The 22,618-nt window shown below is 39.6% G+C and overlaps 1 protein-coding gene and 1 long non-coding RNA gene across 3 annotated transcripts; both read left to right on the plus strand.

The window, feature by feature from the left end:
* The first annotated feature begins 1,901 nt into the window (after positions 1 to 1,901).
* On the plus strand, positions 1,902 to 11,939 carry LOC121844803 (B-cell receptor CD22-like). Of its 2 annotated transcripts, XM_042315353.1 has the most exons (8): positions 1,979 to 2,113; positions 2,868 to 2,945; positions 3,229 to 3,576; positions 7,613 to 7,816; positions 10,163 to 10,426; positions 10,628 to 10,718; positions 10,802 to 10,856; positions 10,946 to 11,939. In XM_042315353.1, exons 2-8 carry the CDS (start codon positions 2,891 to 2,893, stop codon positions 11,279 to 11,281), a joined length of 1,353 nt encoding a protein of 450 aa, XP_042171287.1. In that variant the 5' UTR covers positions 1,979 to 2,113; positions 2,868 to 2,890; the 3' UTR covers positions 11,282 to 11,939. The 2 variants fall into 2 exon arrangements, with proteins under 2 accessions (XP_042171288.1, XP_042171287.1); XM_042315354.1 differs by lacking the exons at positions 10,628 to 10,718; positions 10,802 to 10,856; positions 10,946 to 11,939 and adding exons at positions 9,222 to 9,560; positions 9,643 to 9,884 and having other exon boundaries at positions 1,902 to 2,113; positions 10,163 to 10,280.
* Positions 11,940 to 19,318: 7,379 nt separating this feature from the next.
* LOC112241232 lies at positions 19,319 to 22,610 on the plus strand. The gene is made up of 3 exons (XR_006082195.1): positions 19,319 to 19,437; positions 21,980 to 22,057; positions 22,311 to 22,610. It is a non-coding gene; the product is annotated as an uncharacterized LOC112241232 (long non-coding RNA).
* Positions 22,611 to 22,618: the final 8 nt, after the last annotated feature.

The raw sequence follows: 22,618 nt of genomic DNA on the forward strand, positions 1-22,618 counted from the left end.
ATAGAAGCTGTTTTTCAGTCTCTCGGTCCCAGCTTTGATGCACCTGTACTGACCTCGCCTTCTGGATGGCAGCGGGGTGAACAGGCAGTGGCTCGGGTGGTTGATGTCCTTGATGATCTTTATGGCCTTCCTGTAGCATCGGGTGGTGTAGGTGTCCTGGAGGGCAGGTAGTTTGCCCCCGGTGATGCGTTGTGCAGACCTCACTACCCTCTGGAGAGCCTTACGGTTGAGGGCGGTGCAGTTGCCATACCAGGCGGTGATACAGCCCGCCAGGATGCTCTCGATTGTGCATCTGTAGAAGTTTGTGAGTGCTTTTGGTGACAAGCCGAATTTCTTCAGCCTCCTGAGGTTGAAGAGGCGCTGCTGCGCCTTCCTCACGATGCTGTCTGTGTGAGTGGACCAATTCAGTTTGTCTGTGATGTGTATGCCGAGGAACTTAAAACTTGCTACCCTCTCCACTACTGTTCCATCGATGTGGATGGGGGTGTTCCCTCTGCTGTTTCCTGAAGTCCACAATCATCTCCTTAGTTTTGTTGACGTTGAGTGTGAGGTTATTTTCCTGACACCACACTCCGAGGGCCCTCACCTCCTCCCTGTAGGCCGTCTCGTCGTTGTTGGTAATCAAGCCTACCACTGTTGTGTCGTCCGCAAACTTGATGATTGAGTTGGAGGCGTGCATGGCCACGCAGTCGTGGGTGAACAGGGAGTACAGGAGAGGGCTCAGAACGCACCCTTGTGGGGCCCCAGTGTTGAGGATCAGCGGGGAGGAGATGTTGTTGCCTACCCTCACCACCTGGGGGCGGCCCGTCAGGAAGTCCAGTACCCAGTTGCACAGGGCGGGGTCGAGACCCAGGGTCTCGAGCTTGATGACGAGCTTGGAGGGTACTATGGTGTTGAATGCCGAGCTGTAGTCGATGAACAGCATTCTCACATAGGTATTCCTCTTGTCCAGATGGGTTAGGGCAGTGTGCAGTGTGGTTGAGATTGCATCGTCTGTGGACCTATTTGGGCGGTAAGCAAATTGGAGTGGGTCAAGGGTGTCAGGTAGGGTGGAGGTGATATGGTCCTTGACTAGTCTCTCAAAGCACTTCATGATGACGGATGTGAGTGCTACGGGGCGGTAGTCGTTTAGCTCAGTTACCTTAGCTTTCTTGGGAACAGGAACAATGGTTCAAACACAAGCCTGACCAGAGAGGGAGAGACAGGAAACCCTGACAACCCTTACAACCCTGAACACCACGTACCGTCCGGATATGACAGAGTAAGGAAGAAGAGAAGGAATAACAGAATAATGAATATGAAGATTGAGGAAGAGGAGGAGGGACCGTGTAGCTACCTGAAAAGGGAACAGGAAACTTGGCGAGAATGGGGCTGTTGGGAGGGTGTCACCGCTTTTGTAGTCCTCTGACACACAGCACAGACAGCACACTGGACACACAGTAGGAGTAAGTGTCAATCAAAGTGAAGAGGAGTGGTCCTCTGATTTCCTTCCTCCGCCCCCTCGGCCTGAGCTGTGAAACATGTTGGTTATTGATGTTAGATGATGAGATGATGTCATCATTAGAATCTTGAGGGGGTTGTTGCCCAGGCCAACGCCTCTACAACAACCATGTTGTAGACACTAAAGGGGGTCAGGGCAGGGTCTTTGATGTAGCTGAGTGTACATTAAATGTTTACATTAAATGGGTTAGTAGAATGGGTTGGGTTAGTAGAATAGAAGGACATCATGGAACTGACCAAATGTAAATGGAACTTTGACCTGTTCCATGTAGAACTCAGAGGGACAAGGCAACACATTCTAAGATATTATAAACATTCCATATAGAACAGTCAACATATTGTTAACATGGTTCTGTATTTAAATGAAAGTGGAAATGGGGGACATTTTGTCCATTATAGAAATGTAGGACCCATTTTAATACAGTAACTTCCCTTTTCTGATGTGCTGGTCTGGTCGTCATGCATGTTAATGTCTTAAAGAGGAAGGAAAGGACAGTTGTGTCTCAGCTACTTTAAATATGTATCAACCACAGAACTGACACTTAGTAACAGTTCCCACACACTACCAGTAAGTTGACTCACTGTACAAGACCTCTCCCCTTCACTTCACTCTGTAAGTCCTCTTGACAATATCTGGAAAAATAATTGTTTGGTTATTTGTTTTTAGTCATAAGTCATATACTTGAGGGTAATGTATCATTTTACTTGTTGTTATGAGCTGTGTTTTGGTTGTTACATCAGGGTCAGTATTCATAAAGTGTCTCAGTGTAGGAGTGTTGATCTACATAGTGATGAGATGATTAACCAGGGTAAAATAGACAAGCAAACAAACATTGTAACATTGTGTGTGTCTTCTGTTTAGACTCTCAGATTGGTGATAGGAGCTATAATTGAACCTGGTGGTCAGTCTTTAGGCTGCTGTACAGCTTGACGGACCGTAGAGGATTGAATATTTATCCTCCTGTATTTGGGGTTCTGAGAATAAAACGGCTTCAGAACATTCAGAAATATGTGTTTACAGTAATACAGACCTGTTCAATACGCTATTGATGTTGTTGTTCATAATGATGATGATGACTTTATTGTATCCATTAGGAAATTATTTTTGCATCATACATCATGTCATCTTAAATAGACAGATGCAGACAGATATGCAACACGTCACACACAGTACACACATAGTGATATAGACTTACAGACAGACAGTATTCACATAGACAACCATTTAGCACAATACAACACAACACAATATGAGCCTGGTTCATTTTCAGTAATGAGGCCCTGGACCCCATTTACAGTTTCTACTTCAATGTATCAGGTGGAGTTATTTACCAGCTATAGAGTGAGTTGTTGTTTATGTTTCTAAGACTGCAGGGTGGGAGGTGCAACAATGGTCATGAGAACAGCAGGAAGTGTGTTGGTGGTCTTTCTCTGGTCTGTAGCAGGTACGGTCTCATTCTTAACTTTAAGTTGCCCTGTTTATCAAACTACAGATATTTCTAAAAGCATAACCATTTTTATATTCTACTGACGACACATTTTTTATGTCTCCACTCCATTTTAAACAGTTGTCTTTCTCACCTCACTGAGTGAAGCTTATCTGTGGTTTCCATTCACACTCAACCAAAGAATATCTATGTCTCAACTCAGCAACTATGGAACAAAGTGTTAGTGTGAGTCAAAAGACCTTGAACTTAATGTAACGTACTTGTGATGTCTGTGTTTCAGTGGTACTGGGTCAGAATGGCTGGAGTGTTACATACACCACTCAGAGTATCTGTACCTTGAAGGGGTCAACAGTGGATCTGTCCTGCTTTATCAGATATCCCAGTTGGCCTAAAGTCAAAACAACCTTCTGGTTCACCAAAATGTATGATGTGGAGAATTATGTAAATCTGAAAGATGACCCAGTCTACCAAGGTCGTGTGACGTACCGTAGTGATAAGACGAATGGCCACACCCTGAGAATCACAGACCTGAGAGAAAGTGACTCAGCTGAGTACAAATTCAGATTTGTAACAGATCAGACTGGAGGGAAATATACTGGTGATCCTGGAGTCACTCTGTCTGTTACAGGTACAGTGATATTATATATAGTGTTGATCTGTTTAATCACTCTGTCTGTTACAGGTACAGTGATATTATATATAGTGTTGGTCTGTTTAATCACTGTCTGTTACAGGTACAGTGATATTATATATAGTGTTGGTCTGTTTAATCACTGTTGGTTACAGGTACAGTGATATTATATATAGTGTTGGTCTGTTTAATCACTCTGTCTGTTACAGGTACAGTGATATTATATATAGTGTTGATCTGTTTAATCACTCTGTCTGTTACAGGTACAGATCTGTACAGTGATATTATATATAGTGTTGATCTGTTTAATCACTGTCTGTTACAGGTACAGTGATATTATATATAGTGTTGTCTGTTTAATCACTGTCTGTTACAGGTACAGTGATATTATATATAGTGTTGATCTGTTTAATCACTCTGTCTGTTACAGGTACAGTGATATTATATATAGTGTTGATCTGTTTAATCACTGTCTGTTACAGGTACAGTGATATTATATATAGTGTTGGTCTGTTTAATCACTGTCTGTTACAGGTACAGTGATATTATATATAGTGTTGATCTGTTTAATCACTGTCTGTTACAGGTACAGTGATATTATATATAGTGTTGTCTGTTTAATCACTGTCTGTTACAGGTACAGTGATATTATATATAGTGTTGATCTGTTTAATCACTCTGTCTGTTACAGGTACAGTGATATTATATATAGTGTTGATCTGTTTAATCACTGTCTGTTACAGGTACAGTGATATTATATATAGTGTTGATCTGTTTAATCACTGTCTGTCTGTTACAGGTACAGTGATATTATATATAGTGTTGATCTGTTTAATCACTGTCTGTTACAGGTACAGTGATATTATATATAGTGTTGGTCTGTTTAATCACTGTCTGTTACAGGTACAGTGATATTATATATAGTGTTGATCTGTTTAATCACTCTGTCTGTTACAGGTACAGTGATATTATATATAGTGTTGATCTGTTTAATCACTGTCTGTTACAGGTACAGTGATATTATATATAGTGTTGATCTGTTTAATCACTCTGTCTGTTACAGGTACAGTGATATTATATATAGTGTTGGTCTGTTTAATCACCCTGTCTGTTACAGGTACAGTGATATTATATATAGTGTTGATCTGTTTAATCACTCTGTCTGTTACAGGTACAGTGATATTATATATAGTGTTGATCTGTTTAATGTTTACAGGTACAGTGATATTATATATAGTGTTGATCTGTTTAATCTGTCTGTTACAGGTACAGTGATATTATATATAGTGTTGGTCTGTTTAATCACTCTGTCTGTTACAGGTACAGTGATATTATATATAGTGTTGATCTGTTTAATCACTGTCTGTTACAGGTACAGTGATATTATATATAGTGTTGATCTGTTTAATCACTGTCTGTTACAGGTACAGTGATATTATATATAGTGTCATCTGTTTAATCACTGTCTGTTACAGGTACAGTGATATTATATATAGTGTTGATCTGTTTAATCACTCTGTCTGTTACAGGTACAGTGATATTATATATAGTGTTGATCTGTTTAATCTGTCTTTAATACAGTGATATTATATATAGTGTTGATCTGTTTAATCTGTTACAGGTACAGTGATATTATATATAGTGTTGATCTGTTTAATCACTGTCTGTTACAGGTACAGTGATATTATATATAGTGTTGGTCTGTTTAATCACTGTCTGTTACAGGTACAGGTTTAACAGTGATAGTGATATATATAGTGTTGATCTGTTTAATCACTCTGTCTGTTACAGGTACAGTGATATTATATATAGTGTTGATCTGTTTAATCTGTCTGTTACAATACAGTGATATTATATATACTGTTTAATCACTCTGTCTGTTACAGGTACAGTGATATTATATATAGTGTTGGTCTGTTTAATCACTGTCTGTTACAGGTACAGTGATATTATATATAGTGTTGATCTGTTTAATCACTCTGTCTGTTACAGGTACAGTGATATTATATATAGTGTTGATCTGTTTAATCACTGTCTGTTACAGGTACAGTGATATTATATATAGTGTTGATCTGTTTAATCACTGTCTGTTACAGGTACAGTGATATTATATATAGTGTTGGTCTGTTTAATCACTGTCTGTTACAGGTACAGTGATATTATATATAGTGTTGATCTGTTTAATCACTCTGTCTGTTACAGGTACAGTGATATTATATATAGTGTTGATCTGTTTAATCACTGTCTGTTACAGGTACAGTGATATTATATATAGTGTTGGTCTGTTTAATCACTGTCTGTTACAGGTACAGTGATATTATATATAGTGTTGATCTGTTTAATCACTGTTTAATCAGTGTTGTCTGTTTAATCACTGTCTGTTACAGGTACAGTGATATTATATATAGTGTTGTCTGTTTAATCACTGTCTGTTACAGGTACAGTGATATTATATATAGTGTTGATCTGTTTAATCACTCTGTCTGTTACAGGTACAGTGATATTATATATAGTGTTGATCTGTTTAATCACTGTCTGTTGTTACAGGTTTAACAGTCTGTTACAGGTACAGTGATATATATAGTGTTGATCTGTTTAATCACTGTCTGTTACAGGTACAGTGATATTATATATAGTGTTGGTCTGTTTAATCACTGTCTGTTACAGGTACAGTGATATTATATATAGTGTTGGTCTGTTTAATCACTGTCTGTTACAGGTACAGTGATATTATATATAGTGTTGATCTGTTTAATCACTCTGTCTGTTACAGGTACAGTGATATTATATATAGTGTTGATCTGTTAATCACTGTCTGTTACAGGTACAGTGATATTATATATAGTGTTGATCTGTTTAATCACTCTGTCTGTTACAGGTACAGTGATATTATATATAGTGTTGATCTGTTTAATCACTCTGTCTGTTACAGGTACAGTGATATTATATATAGTGTTGATCTGTTTAATCACTCTGTCTGTTACAGGTACAGTGATATTATATATAGTGTTGATCTGTTTAATCACTCTGTCTGTTACAGGTACAGTGATATTATATATAGTGTTGATCTGTTTAATCACTGTTGGTTACAGGTACAGTGATATTATATATAGTGTTGGTCTGTTTAATCACCCTGTCTGTTACAGGTACAGTGATATTATATATAGTGTTGGTCTGTTTAATCACTGTTGGTTACAGTGATATTATATATAGTGTTGGTCTGTTTAATCACTCTGTCTGTTACAGGTACAGTGATATTATATATAGTGTTGATCTGTTTAATCACTCTGTCTGTTACAGGTACAGTGATATTATATATAGTGTTGGTCTGTTTAATCACTGTCTGTTACAGGTACAGTGATATTATATATAGTGTTGGTCTGTTTAATCACGTTGGTTACAGGTACAGTGATATTATATATAGTGTTGGTCTGTTTAATCACTGTCTGGTTACAGGTACAGTGATATTATATATAGTGTTGATCTGTTTAATCACTCTGTCTGTTACAGGTACAGTGATATTATATATAGTGTTGATCTGTTTAATCACTCTGTCTGTTACAGGTACAGTGATATTATATATAGTGTTGATCTGTTTAATCACTCTGTCTGTTACAGGTACAGTGATATTATATATAGTGTTGGTCTGTTTAATCACTCTGTCTGGTTACAGGTACAGTGATATTATATATAGTGTTGATCTGTTTAATCACTCTGTCTGTTACAGGTACAGTGATATTATATATAGTGTTGATCTGTTTAATCACTCTGTCTGTTACAGGTACAGTGATATTATATATAGTGTTGATCTGTTTAATCACTCTGTCTGTTACAGGTACAGTGATATTATATATAGTGTTGATCTGTTTAAGTGGTTCTGGAAAAATTGTCTTGATTGTACAGAAATAATATAATTAATATGAATGTTGGTATAATAGGAATGTCTGAATTGACGATTTGAGAACGTCCACTCCTGCCTCATTTGAACTAGACAACAGGTCATTGATGGTTTTAATGTTGTTATCTACTCCAGACCTGCAGGTGAAGGTGACCACTACATGGTGGTCAACGACACTGACCTGTAGCACCACCTGTACTCTGACTGGTAACCCCACCTACATCTGGTACAGGAACAGTAAGATTGCGCAAAAGGACCCCTCCCCCTCATACTCATTGTACTTAAAAACTGAAGACAGCTTCTACTGTGCTGTAAAAGACATCAATTCTCCTGCAGTGTGTGAGTGTGACTAATACACTTTTTAAAGTCTGTCAAAATCATCCAATACATCATTGGTCAGTGTTGATGTTTAGTGAAACAGACATGAGATAGAGCTACTATTCCATTTAGATTAATGGTTGTTGATGTTTAGTGAAACAGACATGAGATAGAGCTACTATTCCATTTAGATTAATGGTGGTTGATGTTTAGTGAAACAGACATGAGATAGAGCTACTATTCCATTTAGATTAATGGTGGTTGATGTTTAGTGAAACAGACATGAGATAGAGCTACTATTCCATTTAGATTAATGGTGGTTGATGTTTAGTGAAACAGACATGAGGTAGAGCTACTATTCCATTTAGATTAATGGGGGTTGATGTTTAGTGAAACAGACATGAGATAGAGCTACTATTCCATTTAGATTAATGGTGGTTGATGTTTAGTGAAAAACAGACATGAGATAGAGCTACTATTCCATTTAGATTAATGGTGGTTGATGTTTTGAAACAGACATGAGATAGAGCTACTATTCCATTTAGATTAATGGTGGTTGATGTTTAGTGAAACAGACATGAGATAGAGCTACTATTCCATTTAGATTAATGGTGGTTGATGTTTAGTGAAACAGACATGAGATAGAGCTACTATTCCATTTAGATTAATGGTTGTTGATGTTTAGTGAAACAGACATGAGATAGAGCTACTATTCCATTTAGATTAATGGTGGTTGATGTTTAGTGAAACAGACATGAGATAGAGCTACTATTCCATTTAGATTAATGGTGGTTGATGTTTAGTGAAACAGACATGAGATAGAGCTACTATTCCATTTAGATTAATGGTGGTTGATGTTTAGTGAAACAGACATGAGATAGAGCTACTATTCCTATTCCATTCCATTTAGATTAATGGTGGTTGATGTTTAGTGAAACAGACATGAGATAGAGCTACTATTCCATTTAGATTAATGGTGGTTGATGTTTAGTGAAACAGACATGAGATAGAGCTACTATTCCATTTAGATTAATGGTGGTTGATGTTTAGTGAAACAGACATGAGATAGAGCTACTATTCCATTTAGATTAATGGTGGTTGATGTTTAGTGAAACAGACATGAGATAGAGCTACTATTCCATTTAGATTAATGGTGGTTGATGTTTAGTGAAACAGACATGAGTTTAGTGAAACAGACATGAGATAGAGCTACTATTCCATTTAGATTAATGGTGGTTGATGTTTAGTGAAACAGACATGAGATAGAGCTACTATTCCATTTAGATTAATGGTGATAGAGCTACTATTCCATTTGATGTTTAGTGAAACAGACATGAGGTAGAGCTACTATTTAATATAGATTAATGGTTGTTGATTTTACAGTTCTAAATACTGACACCATTTGAAAAATGCACTTGTGTTTCAGCTGTTGAGGGTCACAGTTATTTCCACGTGACTTACACCCATCAGAGGATCTGTACCTTGAATGGGTCATCAGTGGACATATCCTGCTCTTATACATTTCCCAGTGGTCATACAGTCTCTGAAACAATCTGGTATACAAAAGGAAAACTTAATGAGGCGTCTCAAATCCTGAGCCCGGGGTATGGAGGTCGTGTGGAGTACCTTGGAAATATGCAGAGTGACTCCACCCTAAGAATCACAGACCTGAGAGAGGAGGACTCAGCTGAGTATAAGATTAGATTCAGAACAGATCAGACAACCTGGGAGCCCACCTTCCCTGGAACAACTCTGACTGTCACAGGTAACACTACAGGTCACATCCTATCAATACTGGAAACGATTACTTTATGATGAACTCAGTGTTTTAATCCTCTTTCATTTAGGTCTGCAGGTGAAGGTGACTCCTGCCACTGTGACAGAGGGACAGAAGGTGACACTGACCTGTAGCACCACCTGTACTCTGGGTAACAACCCCACATACGTTTGGTACAAGAATGGACATGTAACCAACCAATCTACCAGTCTGTTCCTAAACCCAGTCAGCAGTGAGGATGCAGGCAGATACTCCTGTGCTGTAGAAGGACATGAGGATCTCCCTCTGCTGAAGAGACTCTCACTGTCACATGTGAGGATGTGTGATCCATCTCCAGTTGTATTCTTTTAGTAACATCTTCTCTCATCTATTATATCCATTATTTCAATCTTTGTCCAAGTTCCATGATTGTACTCATCTCATTACTGTAGTAACTACAAGTACTTCACAAACACTGTATTGTTACATTAATGTCTAAGTTCCACATATTTATATTAATATTTAATTTATTTTAATCATAAATCCAAGTTCCATGATGCTCCTCATATAAAGCTCTATGTATGAACAATGTGTTACATATTGTCCACCAGACGGCCCAAAGAACACCTCAGTGTCAGTCAGTCCCTCTGGTGAAATAGTGGAGGGCAGTTCAGTGACTCTGACCTGCAGCAGTGATGCCAACCCACCTGTGGACAAATACACCTGGTACAAGAAGAACGTAACCTCACCAAAAGCATCAGGACAGAGGTACAGCATCACTGACATCATCTCTGAGGACAGAGGAGAATATTACTGTGAGGCCCAGAATAGAAGAGGATCTATGAACTCTACAGCTCTGATGATCATTGTAGCAGGTAAAGTTACATCTTCAATACTTCAACACAGAACTACATGTTTCAATCTAATCTTAATCATTATACTCTGACTAATTACACATTAGTTTACACTGGGTTATAAGAACCCTTAACAAGTATTGTATTACTGTCCTGTATTATAGTTCATTTGTAGTTTATTATATAATGCCATGTACTCAAATCATCCATGTTGTATCATAGGGAAACCAACCTCCTTTGTGACTGCAGCTGTAGGAAGCATAGTGGTTGTTCTGGTTCTCATCCTCTGTCTCTCTGGTTTCATGTGGTTCAGGTGAGTGAAGTGAAAACACATTTTTCAGTTTTATTATTTAGCTTAGTAACATTGATTGATTCATTCATTCATGTGTAAAACAGGAAGAAGGCCTCCAAATCCACCTCTGACACAAGAGACACATCAGAGAATGTACAGGTGAGTCTGTTGGAAACAGAAGGTGACTGTGTATTGCTTTGTGGAGCACCTCTACTCCTTATGTTGTCTGTCCTCTCTTTCTCCATCAGGGAGACTCTAGTCCAGTGTATGACAACATCTCAGGCATGGCCATGACCTCTACTGCAGCACAGACAGAGTCCACAGACAACCAGGATTATGTTCACTATGCCAGCGTCCACTTCTCTGGCTCCAAAAACCAGGAAGTGCCTCTGTACTCCACCGTCCAGCTGCCTCAGCCCCAGATTCAGGACGAGGATGTCCAGTATGCTGCTGTGAAATTCAGCCGGCCCCAGTGCTGCCACCCGGTGAATATTTTCTGCCATTACAACAGAGTCAATACTAGAACACTGAACTCACAGACATCATCAAGGGCATTCATATGCTGCTGTTTATTGGAAGAGTAGACAATGTCATCAATAAGCAAAACAGTTGACCCCCTAGTGACAACTCATTGTTCCCTGAGATCTCCCTCCATCAATAGCTGAAGCACAGGGGGATGGTGGCACCTTAATTGGGGAGGATGGGCTTGTGGTAATTGCCGGAGCAGAATAAGTGGAATGGTATAAAATACATAAAACACATGGTTTCCTTTCTATTTGCCTCGTTCCAGCCATTATTATGACCCGTTCTCACCTCAGCAACCTCCTTCAGGACAAAGTGCATTTCCTTGAACTCATGATATGGTGGAACAATGGACATTTGTTGCACTCAGGGTTGTGGTCAATTCCATTTCAATTTAGGAAAATTCCAATTCCAATTGTTCCTCATTGAAAAGCATTGAGAAAATATGACATTTCAGTTTACTTCCTGAATTGAAATGTGTTTTAGTTGTGTCTTTAGACTAAACTTTAGCAAAAGACAATCTGCACAAGACTATACAGCTGCACTCTTATTTGATTTGATGTATGACATTAACTTGGCGTTGATATCGAGACTGTCAAGTATGATATTATAACGCTTTTTAATCACTTATCTAAATGTGTTTCTTACTTTTTGTCAAATGTGATGAGTGGCCAGTGTTTGTTTATCCATGAGAAAAGGTTAATAAATGCTTTCACCCTCCATTGGTTCTCACGCTCTTCCATTTTGTCAAACAGTGAATGTGGCCTCCTATAAGTCACTGATATTTTAACAAAGTAAAACAATGACAGAGGTAATGCCTATAGGGTTTATTTTAAAATAAGTTGAACAAAGAAGAAATGTCAGTTTGTTGACATGAGAGTATTATGATGATAGAACATATATAATTAATATCATGCAAATGAGCAAGCATTTCAGTTCTAGCATGATGACACTGGTCCTCTTCTATACACCTGTGAAATGATCTTTCCGTACGGTGTACATTTTAGGACATCCCGACTCCTTATGACAAAAGTCGACTATGGGTCTCCATCCAATGGTTTCACTTTCGTTTGCATTACAAGCAAAAGCACAACTACACAAACTGACATTATTAACTAAATGTATTATATCATCTAAAAATACATTCTGTGATTTAAAAAAACACACGGCCACTTCGCCATCTGTTTTGGTAAAGAGCTGAGAATTCTGGCTGGAGAAATGTAACCACTCTGGAATTCTATCCATGAGATCGAAATGATTGTTTTAACCCTGTTTTAAAGGGTTCTGATGGAGTTGTACCGTTGAAATAAGCTTCTAAGCATTTAAGTTATATTCTTCAAGAAAAAATGGCCATACAACATTCATTTAAAAATCTGAAAATGGATGTACCGATCACAGACTGTAGCTTTAAGCTGACTTAGACAAATGCCTATTGTTGTATACAATTCACTATCGCTGTACCCCTTGGTAGCACACAGGACATAAGAAAAAATAGTTTGTTGATTTGAGTACATGATGTAACATCAACATAAATCAGCATTATGCAAATGAGAATGCTTTCCAATTCTGACATGATGTCACTGATCCTCTTCAATAGACATGAAATTATCTTCTCTACGGTGTACATTTTAGGACATCCCTAAAACAAAGTCTACTATGTAATTTCATGGGACTCCTTCCAATGTGTTTATGATAAGATCATGGGTATTGTGTTTGCTGTTAATGTGACACACACACACACACACACACACACACACACACACACACGCAAGTAATGTCATGGTATTGTGGTATTGTGAATTCTATATTGCAAATGTGAAATATTAGATTAATGATGTAATAATGTATTATATGATGTATTGATTTATTGATGATTTTATTTTATTTTACCTTTATTTAACCAGGTCGGCTAGTTGAGAACAAGTTCTCATTTACAACTGCGACCTGGCCAAGATAAAGCAAAGCAGTGCGACACAAACAACAACTCAGAGTTACACATGGAACCAACAAGCGTACAGTCAATAACACAATAGATATAATTGGACATGTGTTTAGTTAAAGTCAGATTATTCAATTGTGTGTTAAAACATGATCAGTAGAGTACAGTATGCCAGTAATACCAAAATGCATTTCTGCTGAAGGATAATGTTCACGTCAATGTATAACATTGTCAAGTATAACTGTTTGTGTGTTAATAATGTACTTTTATATATGTATCTGATTGTGAGATATGCTGTCACAGCGATAATTATTGGCACCCTTGATAAATATTAGTAAAAAATATATAGTATAAAATAAATAGTACAAATACTGCATGCTGCAAAAGATGGGATGTACATTGTACATCTAGTTTCATATATAATACTTGTGCTTGCGATTTTAAGACACATTGATGGTGGGTTGTGTTTAGGAGTAATATTAACATGAGACACAGTGATAGTGGGTTGTGTTTAGGAGTAGTATTAACATGAGACACAGTGATGGTGGGTTGTGTTTAGGAGTAGTATTAACATGAGACACAGTGATGGTGGGTTGTGTTTAGGAGTAATATTAACATGAGACACAGTGATAGTGGGTTGTGTTTAGGAGTAGTATTAACATGAGACACAGTGATGGTGGGTTGTGTTTAGGAGTAGTATTAACATGAGACACAGTGATGGTGGGTTGTGTTTAGGAGTAGTATTAACATGAGACACAGTGATAGTGGGTTGTGTTTAGGAGTAGTATTAACATGAGACAGTGATGGTGGGTTGTGGTTAGGAGTAGTATTAACATGAGACACAGTGATGGTGGGTTGTGTTTAGGAGTAGTATTAACATGAGACACAGTGATGGTGGGTTGTGGTTAGGAGTAGTATTAACATGAGACACAGTGATGGTGGGTTGTGTTTAGGAGTAGTATTAACATGAGACACAGTGATGGTGGGTTGTGTTTAGGAGTAGTATTAACATGAGACACAGTGATGGTGGGTTGTGTTTAGGAGTAGTATTAACATGAGACACAGTGATGGTGGGTTGTGTTTAGGAGTAGTATTAACATGAGACACAGTGATGGTGGGTTGTGTTTGGGAGTAGTATTAACATGAGACAGTGATGGTGGGTTGTGTTTAGGAGTAGTATTAACATGAGACAGTGATGGTGGGTTGTGTTTAGGAGTAGTATTAACATGAGACACAGTGACGTTGGGGTATCAGGAATCAGTATAAACACATTCGACTATACAGAATATGATTCCCTGTAGCTCCGCTGGTAGAGCAATGTTTTGTATTCCTATTACTGCCCAAATGAATGAGGACATCATATGAAGACTGGAGGCTGCAGTAATGTTGAGATGCCAGTAGGGAGCGCTCTAGTCTAGAACACTGGAACATTCAGTAACACTGATGCAGCTGATGAGGAGTGATGGTGGGTCACATTTCTCCTCTTTAAAAAATGTATGGCCCACTCCTCAAATGAAGAAATGCAACCCTCTTCTGAGAGGCTGTTTATGCATGTTAATGTCTTATCTCCCTGTTTAGAACTCACACTTACAGGAGGATACTTCTTGTTTCTCTGCACTGCCAGTAAGTGTTGTTGGTTCAGATCAGTGGTTCCCAAACTTTGTATAGTCCTGTACCCCTTCAAACATTCAACCTCCAGTTGTGTACCCCGTCTAGCACTCTCAAATATAGTTTTTTGCCATCATTGTAAGCCTGCCACACACACACTATACAATACATTTATTAAACATAAGAATGAGTGTGAGTTTTTGTCACAACCTGGCTCGTGGGAAGTGACAAAGAGCTCTTATAGGACCAGGGCACAAAAATAATATAATATTAGTGAATAATTTTGCTCATTATTTTGCCATCTTACATATAAAACCTTATTTGTTCATTGTGAGTAACTCACCACAGGTTAATGAGAAGGGTGTGCTTGAAAGGATGCACATAACTCTGCAACGTTGGGTTGTATTGGAGAGAGTCTCAGTATTAAATCATTTTCCACACACAGTCTGTGCCTGTATTCAGTTTTCATGCTAGTGATGGCTGAGAATCCACTCTCACATAGGTACAGTTGAAGTCGGAAGTTTACATACACTTAAGTTGGAGTCATTAAACTCGTTTTTCAACCACTCCACAAATTTCTTGTTAACAAACTGTAGTTTTGGCAAGTCGGTTAGGACATCTACTTAGTGCATGACACAAGTAACTTTTCCAACAATTGTTTACAGACAGATTATTTCACTTATAAATAACTGTATCACAATTCCAGTGGGTCAGAAGTTTACATACACTAAGTTGACTGTGCCTTTAAACAGTTTGGAAAATTCCAGAAAAGGATGTCATGGCTTTAGAAGCTTCTGATAGTCTAATTGACATGATTTGAGTCAATTAGAGGTATACCTGTGTATGTATTTCAAGGCCTACCTTCAAACTCAGTGCCTCTGCTTGACATCATGGGAAAATCAAAAGAAATCAGCCAAGACCTCAGAAAACAAATTGGAGCCCGCCACAAGTCTGGTTCATCCTTGGGAGCAATTTGGCCATAATGACCATTGTTATGTTTGGAGGAAAAAGGGGGAGGCTTGCAAGCTGAAGAACACCATTCAAACCGTGAAGCACAGGGGTGGCAGCATCATATTTTGGGGGTGATTTGCTGCAGGAGGGACTAGTGTTCTTCACAATATAAATGGCATCATGAGGAGGGAAAATGTGGATATATTGAAGCAACATCAAGACAGTCAGAAAGTTAAAGCTTGATCACAAATGGGTCTTCCAAATGGACATTGACCCCAAGCATACTTCCAAAGTTGTGGCAAAATGGCTTATGGACAACAAAGTCAAGGTTTTGGAGTGGCCATCACAAAGCCCTGACCTCAATCTTATAGAAAATGTGTGGGCAGAACTGAAAAAGCGTGTGCGAGCAAGGAGGACTACAAACCTGACTCAGTTACACCAACTCTGTCAGGAGGAATGGGCCAAAAATCACCCAACTTATTGTGGGAAGCTTGAGGAAGGCTACCCTAAAGGTTTTACCCAAGTTAAACAATTTAAAGGCAATGCTACCAAATACACTCAATTAGTATGTAAACGTCAGACCCACTGGGAATGTGATGAAATAAATAAAAGCTGAAACAAATCATTCTCTCAACTATTATTCTGACATTTCACATTCTTAAATCAAAGTGGTGATCCTAACTGACCTAAGACAGGATATTTTTACTGGGATTAAGTGTCAGGAATTGTTAAAAACTGAGTTTAAATGTATTTGGCTAAGGTGTATGTAAACTTCCGACTTCAACTGTATATATGGACAACAGGCTACATTAGACTATATATTGTTAACAGGCTACATAAACCTACACATGGACAACAGACTACATAAACCTACACATGGACAACAGGCCTATGGTAACAGGCTACATTAGACCATATATGGACAACAGGCGCCGTTAGACTATATATTGTTAACAGGCTACATAAACCTACACATGGACAACAGACTACATAAACCTACACATGGACAACAGGCCTATGGTAACAGGCTACATTAGCCTACATATTCAACACAGAATCACAATGGTGATGATGGTACTGATCCCTCTACTACTACCGGTACTGTACAACGGAGGAGGCTGGTGGGCAGATATATAGAAGGACGGGCTCATTGTAAAGGCTGGAATGGAATAAATGGAACGATATCCCATAGTTCTATTCCAGCCATTACAATGAGCCTCTCCTCCTATGTCTCTGCCCACCATCCTCCTCTATTGTACAGAAGGACCAACAGTGTAACAGAATATGATGGTGGCAAATTCTACTACAACAGTGTGTTTGCTTAATTTGGGCTGCAATCCCGTTATTGGGATGATATGACAACAGCCAGTGAAAGTGCAGAGCGCCAAAATCAAAACAACAGAAATCTCATAATTAAAATTCCTCAAACATACATGTATCTTATACCGTTTTAAAGGAAGTCTTGTTGTTAATCCCACCACAGTGTCCGATTTCAAATAGTCTTTACGGCGAAAGCACCACAAACGATTATGTTAGGTCACCACCAAGCCACAGAAAAACACAGCCATTTTCCCAGCCAAAGAGAGGAGTCACTAAAAGCACAAATTGAGATAAAATGAATCACTAACCTTTGATGATCTTCATCAGATGACACTCATAGGACTTCATGTTACACAATACATGTATGTTTTGTTTGATAAAGTTCATATTTATATAAAAAAAATCGGAGTTTACATTGGCGCATTACATTCACTAGTTCCAAAAACATCCAGTGATTTTGCATAGCCACATCATTTCAACAGAAATACTCATCATAAATGTAGATGATAATACAAGTTATACACATGGAATAACATATATACCTGTACTCTAAAAAAAAATCTTTAATTAACTAGGCAAGTCAGTTAAGAAGAAATTCTTATTTTCAATGACGGCCTAGGAACAGTGGGTTAACTGCCTGTTCAGGGGCAGAACGACAGATTTGTACCTTGTCAGCTCGGGGGTTTGAACTTGCAACCTTCTGTTTACTAGTCCAACGCTCTTACCACTAAGCTACCCTGCCGCCCCGTCCTTAATGCAACCGCTGTGTCAGATTTTTTTTGGTACTTTATGGAAAAAGCAAACCATGCAATAATCTGAGACGGCGCTCAGAACAATCAAGTCAAAATAGCCGCCATGTTGTGGTCAACATAAACCATAAATTACTTGCTAAATATTCCCTTACCTTTGATGATCTCCATCAGAATGCACTCCCAGGAATACCAGGTCCACAATAAATACTTGATTTGTTCGATAATGTCCATTATTTATGCCCCTTTAGCTACTTTTGTTAGCGCGTTTGGTATACATATCCAAATGCTCGCTCTGGTCAGCGTTACGTCGGACAAAGACTTCAAAAAGTTATATTACAGGTCGAAGAAACATTTCAAACTAAGTACAGAATCAATCATTAGGAAGTTTTTATCATTAATCTTCAATAAAGTTCCAACCGGAGTTATCCTTTGTGTCTTGAGGAGTCATGGAACGCAGGTCGCTAATCATGTGAAATGCGCTTGACCAGGAAATGGCTGACTGTCAGCGACACCTGATTCATTCTGCTGTCATTCAGTCCCACAACACAGTAGAAGCCTCGTTCAAATTTCTATAGACGGTTGACATCTAGTGGAAGACCTAGGAAGTGCAACTTCATTAATATCTAAAGGGGATTCCAATGGGAACTGTGTTGAATACATACCAACCTCAGATTTCTCACTTCCGGTTTTGATTTCTCCTCAGGTTTTTGCCTGCCATATGAGATCTGTTATACTCACAGACATCATTCAAAGTTTTCGAAACTTCAGAGTGTTTTCTATCCAATACTAATAATAATATGCATATATTAGCAACTGAAACTGAGGAGCAGGCCATTTACTTTGGGCACCTTATTCATCCAAGCTACTCAATACTGCCCCCCATCCATAAGAAGTTAACTGTAACTTTGTCAAGTAAACAGTTTCGTTTTTCCACTAGTTTATCTAATGTATTTTCAGTTTGTTATGTTGTTATTAACCCAACATTGAGGACATTATTATTAGGATGGTGCAGTAATGTTGAGATACCAGTAGGGCGAGCTCTAGTCTAGAACACTGGAACCGTCAGTATTAATTTGATACAGCTGATGAGGAGTGATGGTCATGGGTTTAAAATGGAATGGGTTCTACTTGAGTGACATCTTGGAAATTTGACCTGTATATACAGAACTCAGAAGGACAAGACAACACATAGGAAATTGTAAACATTCTAAATAGTATAGAGGGCTTTCGGATGCGTCAGAAATCACCTAGCAACCGCATCAAGCCCTCTGTAGTCGACTCATTGTTTAAATGGTTCTCTGTGTAGTCAAAATATCACATTGAAAATTTGAAACATTTAGCTAATTTAAAAACTGTAGTCCCACTCCTTAAAATGAAGGCAAGTAGATATGCAATCTGTTGCACAATTTGTATTGAAATACAGGAACATCCCTTTTTCTGAGATGCTGGTCTAGTCATCATCCATGTTAATGTCTTAAAGAGGAAGGAAAGGACAGTTAAATATGTGTCAACAACAGAATTCACACTAACTGCCAGTATGTTGACTCCCTGTACAATACCTCTCCCTTTCACTTCACTCTAAGTACTCTTAACAATATCTTGAAATATAGTTTCTGGTTTTGTTTTCAGTCAAGTCATATTATTGAGGGTAATGTATCATTTTACTTGTTGTTATGTTATGAGCTGTGTTTTGGTTGTTACATCAGGGCCAGTATTCATAAAGTGTCTCAGTGTAGGAGTGTTGATCTACGTAGGGATGAGATGATTAACCAGGGTAAAAAAGACATGCAAACAAACATTGTAGCACTGCAGTGTGTGTGTGCATGTGGGCCTAAGTGTGTGTCTGCGTGTGACACAGCTGATTTCGCTGAGGGCCCTTTAGGACCAGACTGATATGGAGTAGGGTTGACATCTATACTGTGTAGGATGTGTGTTTTAACTTTGCTTCATCCTTAACAACCAGCTCTCTAGACTTTGATACAAACTCCATCGGCTTATTTGCCTTCCCTACACATGGTCTCTCCTACAGATGGTCTCCGTGTGTGGGCATAATCAGCCGGAAGTCCCCACAATAATAGTAAACGGACAAAAATGTTGTTAGTTCCCACAAGATCAAATGCAAGTTCTAGGGGGTTTAGGGTTAAGTTGAATGAATGTTAGAATTAGGTTTAGGAGCTAGGGTTAGTAGGATTTAGGGTCAAGGTAAAGGAAAATAGGATTGTGAACAGGACTGAATTGTGTCCCCACAAGGTTATAACACGGGGCGAGACACGTAATACACGGGGCGAGACACGTAATAACACGGGCGAGACACGTAATAACAAGGGGAGAGACACGTAATACACGGGCGAGACACGCAATAACACGGGGAGAGACACGTAATAACACGGGGCGAGACACGTAATAACACGGGGCGAGACACGTAATAACACGGGGCGAGACACGTAATAACAAGGGAGAGACACGTAATACACGGGGCGAGACACGCAATAACACGGGAGAGACACGTAATACATGGGGCGAGACACGTAATAACACAGGGCGAGACACGTAATAACACGGGGCGAGACACGTAATAACACGGGGCGAGACACGTAATAACACGGGGTGAGACACGTAATAACACGGGGCGAGACACGACACGGGGCGAGACACGTAATAACACTGGGCGAGACACGTAATACACGGGCGAGACACGTAATAACACGGGGCGAGACGTGTAATAACACGGGGTGAGACACGTAATACACGGGGCGAGACACGTAATAACACGGGGTGAGACACGTAATAACACGGGGTGAGACACGTAATAACACGGGGCGAGACACGTAATAACACGGGGTGAGACACGTAAACACGGGCGAGACACGTAATAACACGGGCGAGACACGTAATACACGGGGCGAGACACGTAATAACACGGGGCGAGACACGTAATAACACGGGGCGAGACACGTAATAACACGGGGAGAGACATAAACACGGGGCGAGACACGCAATAACACGGGGAGAGACACGTAATACATGGGGCGAGACACGTAATAACACGGGGCGAGACACGTAATAACACGGGGCGAGACACGTAATACACGGGGCGAGACACGTAATAACACGGGGCGAGACACGTAATAACACGGGGCGAGACACGTAATAACACGGGGCGAGACACATAATAACACGGGGCGAGACACGTAATAACACGGGGCGAGACACGTAATAACACGGGGCGAGACACGTAATACACGGGCGAGACACGTAATAACACGGGGCGAGACACGTAATAACACGGGGCGAGACACGTAATAACACGGGGCGAGACGCGTAATAACACGGGGTGAGACGCGTAATAACACTGGGGCGAGACACGTAATAACACGGGGTGAGACACGTAATAACACGGGGTGAGACACGTAATAACACGGGCGAGACACGTAATAACACGGGGCGAGACACGTAATAACACGGGGCGAGACGCGTAATAACACGGGGCGAGACACGTAATAACACGGGGCGAGACACGTAATAACACGGGGTGAGACACGTAATAACACGGGGTGAGACACGTAATAACACGGGGCGAGACACGTAATAACACGGGGAGAGACACGTAATACACGGGGCGAGACACGCAATAACACGGGGAGAGACACGTAATACATGGGGCGAGACACGTAATAACACGGGGCGAGACACGTAATAACACGGGGCGAGACACGTAATAACATGCAGCACGAAAGCCAAAGCAACAATGCACAGGTACTCACAAGACCCACAGTCATGGAAACAATACCTGACCAAGACAATGGTGAACAAAGGGGACATTTATATAATTGCTAATCAGAGGAAATGGGAACCAGGTGTGTGTAATTAGACAGCTCAGTGATGCCTAGAAAGCCAGTGACGTAGGCTTCCAGAACTGGTGCACGGAATGAGCAGCAGTATGGGAGTTAGATGCCTTTTTAAACATTCAATACACTACAAGTTTGCATTTCCAGGAAGCAGGAAAATTCTCGACAACAAAAGAGTGATCAAATTAAGATCTACGTCTGTAGCACAATACAACACAACACAATATGAGCCTGGTTCATTTTCAGTGATGAGGCCCTGTACCCCATTTACAGTTTCTACTTCAATGTATCAGGTGGAGTTATTCACCAGCTATAGAGTGAGTTGTTGTTTATGTTTCTAAGACTGCAAGGTGGGAGATGCAACAATGGTCTTGAGAACAGCTGGAAGTGTGTTGGTGGTCTTTCTCTGGTCTGTAACAGGTATGGTCTCATTCATATCTTTTAGTTGCTCTGTTTAATAATCTACAAACACTTATGAAAGGTTAAGAATCATAATGTTATTCTGGTGTGTTCTGTTAAGCATATCAACTTCACTTAAATAGTTTTCTGTGGTTTCCATTCACACTCAACTCAGCAACTAAAGCAACAAAGTGGAGACAAACCCTACTGTCAGTGTGAACCAATAGACCTTGTCTTCATTCTGATACCATTGTGATGTCTAACAGTGTTTCAGTGGTACTGGGTCAGGATGGCTGGAGTGTTACATACACCACTCAGAGTATCTGTACCTTGAAGGGGTCATCAGTGGATCTGTTCTGCTCTTACACATATCCCAGTGGTTATACGGTCACAACAACCTTCTGGTTCACTAAGATTGTAAATCTGAGAGACGACCCAGACAACAAAGGTCGTGTGACGTACCGTAGAGATAGGATGAATGTCCACACCCTGAGAATCACAGACCTGAGAGAGAGTGACTCAGCTGAGTACAAGTTCAGATTTATAACAGGTCAGACTGGAGAGAAATATACTGGTGATCCT

This window comes from Oncorhynchus tshawytscha, unplaced genomic scaffold (assembly GCF_018296145.1).
Source record: "Oncorhynchus tshawytscha isolate Ot180627B unplaced genomic scaffold, Otsh_v2.0 Un_contig_1861_pilon_pilon, whole genome shotgun sequence".
Lineage (NCBI taxonomy): Eukaryota > Metazoa > Chordata > Actinopteri > Salmoniformes > Salmonidae > Oncorhynchus > Oncorhynchus tshawytscha.